The sequence below is a fragment of the Phragmites australis genome, chromosome 1 (assembly GCF_958298935.1).
Source record: "Phragmites australis chromosome 1, lpPhrAust1.1, whole genome shotgun sequence".
Classification (NCBI taxonomy): Eukaryota; Viridiplantae; Streptophyta; class Magnoliopsida; order Poales; family Poaceae; genus Phragmites; species Phragmites australis.
Genome location: NC_084921.1, coordinates 53,145,618 through 53,156,112, shown reverse-complemented (window position 1 = coordinate 53,156,112; position 10,495 = coordinate 53,145,618). Strand labels below are relative to the sequence as shown.

Sequence of the window (10,495 nt, the reverse complement as noted above, 5' to 3'; positions counted from 1 at the left end):
ATTGCAGCAAGACGTGAGGGATCAAGTCCGGAAAAAGCCGTTAGCTGCCATGTCCAGAGGCACCTGCTGCATTTTGGCCGCCAAAAATACCACTCGGTTCTCATAAACATCCATCCGATCCAACGTTGATGGATCCCTGTATATCCTCCTCTACTAGTGAGTAGCGAGTGGCACCTCGATCCAACTACTTCGTCGTCAAACCCCAAAACTCTACGCTACATCAGGGAGGGAACACCGAACACGAGACATCGCCATTAGCGTCCAATCCCCCAGCTAGCCTGGGACGAAGAAGAGCAAGCTCCCACGTGCCATCGCCATCACCATTGCTATCGGAGAGGAGACGAAGGCAAGAAACCCCACACCAGTCCGCTACAGGCTGGCGGAAGGAGGAGACTCACAATCTGTTTGTTTGTGCTTATATTTTCGTCTTTTCTGAAGTTAAAGGTAGAAACTTAAATAGATGGGATTACTGAAAATTTCTGAAGAAGACATAGTTTGTTTCTAAGTAAATGAACTAGAAGTTAAGAATTTATCTGAGACTAACTTTTCTGAGAATTTATATGTTAAGAAGTTAAAAAATTATTATAAAAGAAAACAGTTAAAGTCCAAAAACAACTTTTCCAAAAAGCTAAAAATCAAAATACAAACAAACTGACCCTTAGATCAGATTAGGGTTTGTTGGCCCAGCATTTTCAGCATGTCTGAAACTAAAATTCTAAAAAATACTACTTTTATAAATTCTAACCATTGTTACGGCCACAAATAAAATCCTAAAAATCTTGTAAAATCTACTAATATTATTCTTATATGATGGAATAATTTTTAAAATTATTTTCAGTCCTAGGTTATATGATAAAAAATAAGTTCGTTTGTAACGCTCTATTAAAATCCTAAAAATCTTATAAAATTCACTAATATTATTCTTATATGATGGAATAATTCTTAAAATTATTTTTAGCCCTAGGTTATATGGTGAAAAAGTGAGTTCGTTTGTAATGCTCTACCCTTATAACCTAGGCTGGAAATAATTTTAGAAATTATTCCATCATATAAAGAATAATATTAGTGAATTTTACAAGACTTTTAGGATTTTATTTGAGGCCATAACAATTATTAGAAGTTATAAAAGTAGCTTTTTGGATAATTTTAGTTTAAATTCTACAGAGACTTTTTAGTGAATCTAATTAAATTTGATTACACATGGATTATAGAACACGCACAAATTTTTTTAGGATTTTTAGAGAAATAGAAGACTGCTAATTCTAAGGAAAGAAAGATAAAAATGATGATAGGTAAGAAAGTTCGAATTTTTTTTATGACATAGAGATAAGAGCTACTTCTTTTATGGTATAGAGGGAATTCATTCTTTATTAATAGTACATGTATTTCCTCCTACATGTTATTCATTTTTTAATATTTGGACGGTTTCAGTACAGTCTGCACCGTCATACACTCTTTTTGTGTGTTGCTTGGTTTGTACTAGTACGAATTGTAAAGTATCGCACGTGTAGCGAGGTTAAGTTTAAAGAAATAAATAAGAAAAATAGTGGTACAACTTGTCTTGTTTTCTATCGCAGCGATGGAAATTGTGTAGTGTTTCGATGTTCAATCGCACTGTTATGCGCGGTTAACAGTAAAGAATGGAACTATAACCAGTGCCGTTGCTTACACGCGCCACTAAAATATTATTAAATTACACTTAACTTAATCGATAAATTAGTCGATTAAAATGAGAGTAATTTAGCAGTTTCAATATATGCTCAATAAAGTTTAAAATTATAGTATATATCGTTTACAACATAATTTTATCGTAAGATAGCAACATAATGTAAAAATTTTAACTTTTATTATAGTCTTTATTCATAAGTACCGTGTTTATTTATTTAGAAGTAGAGTTTTCATACGCAGCAGAAATATATTGATAAAATAAAAGATCAGTAGCGTCATTATCCATAAAGCACCATCAGGATTGACTTAAGCAAACATTCTCTACGCCTCCCTATCACTGGCATCCATATTACTTGCGTCAACTTAAGTGCAACACCCTAAATACGAAGGTACTCATAATAATTACACAATATGAGTATATATATTTCCAACTCTAAGGATAATATATTTGGATTAATATCAAGAAAAAGTCACAAGGTTAAGTTGATTTAGCGAAAAACACTTTAACCAACATAATGATATATAATGATGCAAACAACTAGCATCAACCGACAATAAACATAAACTCTGGTAAAGTAAACTTGGTTAACTTAAATGATTACCCGTACATGCTTCTTCCAAAAACCCATATACTTTTCATTTCTAAAACTAAACAAAACTCTACGATGTTGCCCAATAGACATTAAGCGTGCTTCATGACTAAGAGCGCAACAATTTAAATTAATTTTACATCTTGCAGAGAAGTACTTCTTTACCTACACGACATGAGACCATTTGATTTGTACAATTGGTAATGTTACAAAGGGGTACCCATGATAACCTTTTCCAAGTAAACTCTAACCTTTTGGAGCATGTGTCTAATGGTGCAAATGTCAGCTAGGTCTACCCCAAAGCATCCTAGATACCTCTTACAAGCCCGCAACCGACAACATCTTAGACGTTCAGGCCAAAGAGTTATAGCTATAAAATGCATTCGGCTTAACCTTACCATATTCGGATATGTGGTTAGTACAGAAATATGATTTAGCCAAATGACACAACAGACTGTGCTTAATCGATGCTAGCGGTCTATGATAACTAGGTCTATTCTCCCTAACTGCTCCTAACATAACCCACATCTTTTCTCAATTTTACCAACTCACAAGCAGTCTATGGCACCCAGGTCTCCTCTCCTGAACTGCCTCTAGCATCGCCCATATCTCTTTTCAAACTCACCAAGTCATTATCTCAACTTGTCATTTCTTTGAAACAGTGATTGAAAGCCCTATAGGTCGCGAACGACAGTGACATCCACCGCTTGACTTGTACCGAGAACCTATGCAAAGGCTAAGCAATTATTTTATCACTTTTAAGTTGGACCATGACACAAATACACCCATGTTATAAAAGATGAAGTTTATCAATATATCAAGATAGGGACACATGCATCAAATAGATTCTACCTGATTCCGGATATCGACTCGCTAAAACATGCATATAGGACTCATAACAATATCTAGCAAGTTGACCAATAATTCACCAAAATATATGAGAGATATGATAAACGTTTGACTGCTGCTTTCTGTTCTCCACTAACAAAATCCTCTTGTTCACCTTCAAGTTCAAGCACACGACTCTCCAAAATATCGGCTTCTAATTAAAAGAATGGTGCATCACAATGAGTATGAATGACATGCGATGAAAAGATGCTCTACAGTGCAATACAACAATGAAGATGCAATGCATTATTTCATGAGTCTATCTTAAATGGTTTTCTTAATTTTGATTGTTATTAATCATTTAATATTTTACCTAGATCAATTAGGCTTAGCTCAAAGTTTAAACCTAATTAGAAAATTAATTATATTTGATATGAGGGTGAATATTTTATTAAAAAGAGCATGATATAGCAAGATTAACAAAATTGGTTTCACCAATTTTGGAATAACCATTAATTACTTATGAATCATTAAAGCTTAAATACATTTCATTAATTATATGGATTTCCTTAAACAATTCATATTTGCTAGCATTTTTAACATGCAGAGAAAATTATACAAAGCTAAAAAAATTGGTTTCATAATTTTTTTAATCTACATTTAATTTCCTAGGCATTTAACAAGATTTCAACCGATTTAGCAATACAATAATTAATCTATTTCGTATTTTTCGAATTTACCGAATATTAAAAGGGCCTATATCTCTTTTGCACCCATAGCCGGCTAGCCCTACATATGAAAGTGGGGCCGAGGCCCTACTGACTCGGTCAAATGGCCTTGAGGCCATGGCTGCACAGCGTCCCAGTTGGCTGGCGGCATTGACAACCTTCCTTCGCTCCATCTTAGGCTCGATTGGGGCGGATTCGGCTCGGAGGCATGAGATTTAACCGGCGGTGTGTGCGCTCAGTCGCTCTGCTTTGTTCGGCTGAGACGAAGCAGAGTGAGAGAGCAAAGTGAGGAAGAGAGAGAGGGTGAGTGAGAGAGATACAGTTGGCGGCCGATCTCTCTCAAAACTGTTCGGTGGCATGGCTCAATGGCGTGGCCCGTTGGTCAACCTCGTTGGGCAACAAAGACGGCGACTGACTGAGAGCAGATAGGGAAGGGATGATACTGATAAACAGTAACCACCAAACAAAAAGATCTCATCCCCTTGTGAGAACCAAAAATAGGTCTTCTGAACCTTAAAAATTGTAGGAGAAATTTTGTGGGATCCTATAGTTTATGTGGAACCCATTTTCACTAGTTTGATCCAGAAAGCCTAAGCCAAAATTAAATAAAAATTCTTCAAAGTTACAACCTTTTCAAACTTGCTTAAGTTTTTAAGGCCTCAAGTTAACTCAAAAATTTAGGAAAATTCACTAATATCCTTCCTATGACATGGACTGATTTATAAAATTGTTTCAAGCCCAAGGTTACACAGAAAATTTATGATTTTCTTACCAATGCATCACTTTCTATTAAATTTAACAACTTAAATTTAATTTCAATTGTATTAATTATTTTCTCAAAGCTTCAATTATGATGCTAATGATGCTCAGGAATGCTTAATGACACTTTTATAAATTTGGATGTTACACTATCTCCTTTTAGGCATGTTTACTCTTTCACGCTTCCTACATTTCAGACGCCCATGAACAAGCGTCGTCGGTGGATTGATTCGTGGGAGGGGGGGGGGGTTCCTTCGTCGCTAGCTTTAGAGAAAGCTCTTGGGGAGACAGCTTGGCCCGACGGAGGAGACGAGTGTAGGGGTGAGGCGGCAGAGGACGGCCGATGGGCCAGGGTGGGGCATGGGAGTGCGAATCCGCCGGGTTAACGTAACAGGAGTGGCGGGTATGAATCCGACGACAGGAACGCCACCGGAGATGGTTGGGAGCGGGCGGGAGGCGGGGGCACAATGAGGCGGGGCGGGATGGGACGGGCGCGGACGGATGGGAGGTTGAAGATGACTGTGAACTGTTAGATGAATGCTCTGAGTCGTCGTCTAAAAAAACAAAGAAAAATAGGCGTCTAAAAAAAACAACACCCTTACTCTTTTCGCTTAGTATTTGTAGTTTTCATATTTCGATTTTCCAACATAAATTAAGGGAGTAAGTGGCCTATTTTCAGTGATGTATACAAAATAGGCTAGGCTAGTCAGTGCGGTCAAATTGTCACTTTCTAAACGACAAAAACGTAGGTAGAAAATTGCCAAAATAGAAACTATTCAAGGAACTGCAGCTATCATCCACCTCAAATCCCCCCCCCCCCACGGGTCCAAAAATAGGAAAACCGGCTATTATGCGTGCATGGCACCACGGTAATTTACGTCCAATCGCCCGCACGTTGCGGTAATTGTAGACCCGAGTTTAAAAAGCCCGCGAGAACCGCTTCAAGCTGCCGTCTCCACCACCTCTCCTTCCTCCCCACGCGCGCGCGACCCATCCCGGCCATCAGACGCCACCCCCGGCATCTACGGCCACCTTATCGCTTCATCCCCCGACCCCGACACGAACGAGACGAGACACCTAACCGTTGCGGAGCGACGCCAGCGAGATGGACGGCCGGCGGCCGGAGATGCGGCGGACGATGACGCTGTCCGAGCAGCTCTCCACGCCCGACCCGGCCATCCGCGACTTCCTAAAGATCCCCCACGACGACGGCGATGCTAGCCCCCTCGAGGGAGGTAGCCACGCGCCTGCGGACACGGCTGGCGGCGGCGGCGGCGGCATGATCAATTGGAAGCCGCTGCGGGACCGGCTCCGGCTGCGCCGCGCAGCGAGCGCCTGGCAGACGCCGTCGTCGCCCAAGGCCAGCGCGGCCGCGGCCACCGCCACGACGACGAACAGCGGGATCAGCAACAGCGGCAGCAGCAACAACCATAGCAACAAGTACAACTACTCCCCCGGCGAGGCGGCAGCGGCGTTCTCCCGCTCCTTCTCCCGCGCCCCCTCGCTCCGCACGACGCCCACCTTCTCGCGTGTCACCTCCACCCGGGTCGGCCCCACCTCCTCTCGCTCCAGCTCCAGGCGCCCCGCGGCCTACGACCTCCGCGATGATGACCACGAGGACGACGACGATGAGGAAGACGACGGGGAAGAAGATGAGGAGGACGAGCAGGGCAAGGAGGAGGCGCCCGCGGCGCAGATGTCCCTGATGGCGCTCCTGGAGCAGACGGACAGCCAGTGGGACGATGAAGAGGATGAGGAGGGCGGCGGCGGCGCGCGCAAGAACGGCGGCGGCGGCCCCGAGGGCGACGACGATGAGGACGACGGCGAGGGGAGGGAGGAGGAGATGGTGCACGTGTGCTGCGTTTGCATGGTTCGGCACAAGGGCGCGGCCTTCATCCCCTGCGGCCACACCTTCTGCCGCCTCTGCTCGCGCGAGCTCTGGGTCAGCCGCGGCAACTGCCCGCTCTGCAACGGCTTCATCCAGGAGATCCTGGACATCTTCTGATGGACCGAGCTCGCCACCACCATGAATTTTCTTGGCCCTTCACGTCCATGGCATCATCACCATCACCGTCATCTTCTTCTGCTTCTTCTTCTTAGACAAGTGAGCGGTCGATGCGCCACTCCGGAATCTGTGAAACTGAAACCTGTAGGTGAATGACTGAATTCAACCGATGGATCAAAGCAGTTTGAGCTGCAGGATACCAACGCTGGTGTTTGCTACTGCATATAATTTTTCGGGATGTGATTGATTGTTCATGTAAGTTAATTTTGGAATAAAAAAATATATGTATGCCGTGTATCTGTGTATGTACATTTTAGAGTGGTTGTGAGCTTCACTAACCAGCACCAAGAGCGTATGACTATACCTGTTCCGTAGCACCTTTCCATCTAACTAATCAGAGATCAAAAGGAAGGATTACCACGTTCTTATTTTTCTTGGTTGGAAGTTGGAATTGAACTATCAAATTGTTCCCATCACCATCTGATGATAACAAAACTCAGTTCATGGTCCAATTTGCGACTCTAATCTTCTCCAGATTGGTCTGGAGAGACAGAAAAAAGGGTGTATGCACTAGTGCCAGTTGCATTTGCACAAGTGCATCCCATCCCTTGCATACTCATCTGTCAAAGCAATCGTAATGGCCAAGGAAAACGATCTCGAAATGCAAGCAGAGTTTGGTCATTGGTCCAATCAAATGGCCCTTCCCCTGAATCCCTGATAGTGTTCTAATAGGTCCAGGAAACCCATATAATAAGATTGGACTTTGCATTTCAAGGGGCCGACCTATCTTGCTTCCGGCCCATCCAGCAGCAGTAAGGCTCATGAGATGGAAGCTCATCGTTTTACTGGATCATGCTCACCCTGTATTTCTTTCTCATTTTATCTTGGAAACAAGATGCTGAAAAGCGGGACCCCTGCTTGTAGCAATGTAGCCTCTACATAGGACATTGTTGTGATTAGTGCTAGAGAAGATGGATGACCGAGATTGAGATGGGTGGAGCAAACAACCAGCCATGTGGGAAATGGAGATATGAGTAGGTGACTAATTAGTTTGGATCTACAGCTTCAAATGCACTGTTATCTTGAACCGTAACTTCATTTTCGAATCCGTTTAACCATCGTGTAGTTTAGAATTAATGTAACACAATAAGATCTAATATGAATATATTTTTATTATCTTTTATTTTTTAAACAACATTTCTAATTCACCAATTTCAAAAATTCGTATAAGATGTTGAACTATTTTTTTTTATAAATTGTTGAATTATGTTCCAAGTATTGTCGAGTCAAGTTTTTAAAAATATTTAGTGGTTTCAACATTGAATGCACTATATATTTGATAATTTTGCACATAAAATGTTGAACATGTATTATGAAATTGTTGAGTTAGGTTTCACAAAATGTTGAATAAGTATTTTAAATTGTTGAAAGACATGAAACCACAAACATAACAAATTAATCACAATTATTAGAAGAAACTAGCTAAATGTCCGTACGATATAATGAAAACATAAATATTAGACACAGTAACATTAAATACAAACTCAATGTATGAAGATATGGATACGTCACAGGGGCGTCGCCGAACGAATACTGTCGTAGTTTGATTTTATATGTGATCCGAAAAGTAAGAAGAAGATTATCCTCTAATATTTTTTCCTAATTTATTTATTTATTTTTATTAGTAAAACTAGCAAGTCAAATCAAACTAGCAAGGTACAAGTAACTGACACGGCAAAAATCCATGCCACTGTCGATTAGCAAGCTGGCAAGATCGCGGAATGAGACACGAACACGGTAGAAACCCAAGGGATCCACCGCCCACGCCGCGTTGGTCCATGGCGGAGAGGCCGGTTGGCTTGGAGCGCTTCAGGTTCACGCTTCGGCATGGACGGAGGGGGCAAAGCGCTCCTGGTAGCCCCTCTTCAATTTTTTTGGCATGAAAGAGTTGAAAAAGAGGAGGAAGGGAGAAAAGAAAGAGCTTCAATTTAGTGATACGGTATCATCCACGGTCATTAAGATCATCTTCAACCATATTCATTTCATTTCGTTCTCTTCTCGATTCTCTTTTCCGTTCCCATTTCTTTTATTTTCTCTCATCTTCAACAGCTTTACTTCGAGGGGAATCGCGAAAGGAAAGGAGAGAGAACCTCGTTCTGAAAGAAATGACCTGAAAATCTTATCGTGAAAGGAACCATAAAAAAAAACTGATGAAACACTGAAGGGGACGAGAATCCATTTACAACGGAAATCTCGTCCGTGAAAGAAAGCTGTTGGGCGTGGCCTAAAGAGGAGCAGTTGGGGCACTGCACTGGTGGTCCAGGCGAGCGAACGAACAAAACCACAGGCGGCCGCTCCCGCTCCAGCTGAACACGCAGCCAACCCATCCGTCGGCATGTCTGCCGCTCCACCGCTTCCATGATTCCACCCGAGCATTGCTGTCCGCGGCCTAAAGGCGCTGGGGTTCGGGTGGGTACCAACCAGCCCAGCCCATCCGCAAACCACAGAGCAGAGCAGAGGCCACCGATGCCACAGCCACACTGCTGCACCACCACATCCATGTCAATATAGCAGTAGCCTAGTCGGAGCACTAGCTAGAGCGGCAGCCTATCTGTATGCCATCACAGTACTGCCACTTCTACGCCTTTCTTCTGCGTTGCTGCTTGAATTGCTGCTTCTCTCCCCTGCAGCGAACTGGGCGACCAGTGGCCGGCCGGTTCAGTGCCTACCGCTGCTGCCGCGCGCGCGTGCAGGCAACGCAACTTTTTTGCTGAAGTAAAGGCTCGCCACCTGCTCTGCTCTGCTTGCTCGGACAGACAGACCGTCAAATCAAGGGCTACAGCCGGCCGGCCGGCCGTACTGCACTGCGTTTGGTTTTCGTTGGGCGGGCACGCCGCTGGCTAAGCTGTGAATCAGCGGCGCCATGAGCAAGGAGCAGGCGCAGCGGCGGTTCATGGCCATCCCCTTCTCCTCCGGCTGCCGCTCCCACTCCAACGTCAACGTCGTCGACACCGCCCGCCACGCCGGCAAGAAGCGCCAAGGTGCGTGCCAATTGAGCAACGAGCAGTTTCTGTTCTTTTCCGTGCCTGGCTGTGCATACAGGTTACCAAAGTTTCTCGTTTGTGGTTTGAAGCAGTGAGCGAATTAGGGGCGGGCGGCAAGCCGGCGGCGGCGAAGGGGGAGTCGCTGGTGGCGCGACTCCTCAGGGGGTTCAAGAACTTGTCCCAGATCTTTGCGGTGTACGAGGAGGAGGAGGAGGAGCGAGAGATGGTGATCGGGCTTCCCACGGACGTGAAGCACGTGACGCACATCGGGTGGGACGGCAGCACCAACACCACCACCAGCGTTCGCTCCTGGAGCCGCGCCGCGCCGCCGCCCGCGCCTTCCTCGTCCGCGTCCACCTCCACCGCGCCGCCCCAGCAGCAGGAGCACCATCCGCTTCCCCTGCCGCCGCTCTCCATGCGGCAGTTCGAGCTTGCCATGGCTGCGCAGGCCGCCGCCGCCGGCGCCTCCAGTGGCGGCACCAACACCGCCGCAGCTGCCCACCGGCGTCACAGCTAGCGTCACAAGCTAGGTTGGTACGTCCTTGGCCGGTCGCTGAATTCATCACAAGCCGTCGTCCGTTTCTGCCGTCCGCGCTGTTGGAAATCAATCACTGATTTCCCTCTCGCAACTAGACTATCTCTCTCAACCACTCACACATTTTCAAAGGACACTTGCACCTGAATCTCAGGAACGAAGAAAGATTACATTGAAACACTAGTGTTTTAGTGGACACCAACATGCATCCAAGATTTTTCTCTTTGTTTACTCGATTACCTCGGATGAATGAGATTACATGCTTTTAAAGGGAAATGGAACTCCACATTATGTTGTGCACGTAGGATGGTTTATCTCTCTTACCTAATACTCATCTA

General features: G+C 44.4%; 2 protein-coding genes across 3 annotated transcripts; both read left to right on the top strand.

Annotated features, from left to right (window-relative positions):
- Positions 1-5,534: 5,534 nt before the first annotated feature.
- Positions 5,535-6,824, top strand: LOC133890874 (uncharacterized). Its single transcript, XM_062331497.1, has one exon. It carries the CDS (start codon positions 5,679-5,681, stop codon positions 6,576-6,578), a length of 900 nt encoding a protein of 299 aa, XP_062187481.1. The 5' UTR covers positions 5,535-5,678; the 3' UTR covers positions 6,579-6,824.
- A 2,105-nt stretch (positions 6,825-8,929) lies between these two features.
- On the top strand, positions 8,930-10,495 carry LOC133927304 (CRIB domain-containing protein RIC4-like). Of its 2 annotated transcripts, none has more exons than XM_062373704.1 (2): positions 8,930-9,619; positions 9,712-10,495. In XM_062373704.1, the coding sequence occupies exons 1-2, from the start codon at positions 9,502-9,504 to the stop codon at positions 10,137-10,139; spliced, it is 546 nt and encodes a 181-aa protein (XP_062229688.1). In that variant the 5' UTR covers positions 8,930-9,501; the 3' UTR covers positions 10,140-10,495. The 2 variants fall into 2 exon arrangements, with proteins under 2 accessions (XP_062229688.1, XP_062229696.1); XM_062373712.1 differs by having other exon boundaries at positions 8,935-9,619; positions 9,715-10,495.

Coding starts and splice junctions, on each gene's coding strand:
- LOC133890874 (XM_062331497.1), top strand. CDS start 5,679: ATGGACGGCCGGCGGCCGGAGATGCGGCGGACGATGACGCTGTCCGAG.
- LOC133927304 (XM_062373704.1), top strand. CDS start 9,502: ATGAGCAAGGAGCAGGCGCAGCGGCGGTTCATGGCCATCCCCTTCTCC. Junction 9,620..9,711: donor CGCCGGCAAGAAGCGCCAAG/GTGCGTGCCAAT, acceptor TGTGGTTTGAAG/CAGTGAGCGAATTAGGGGCG.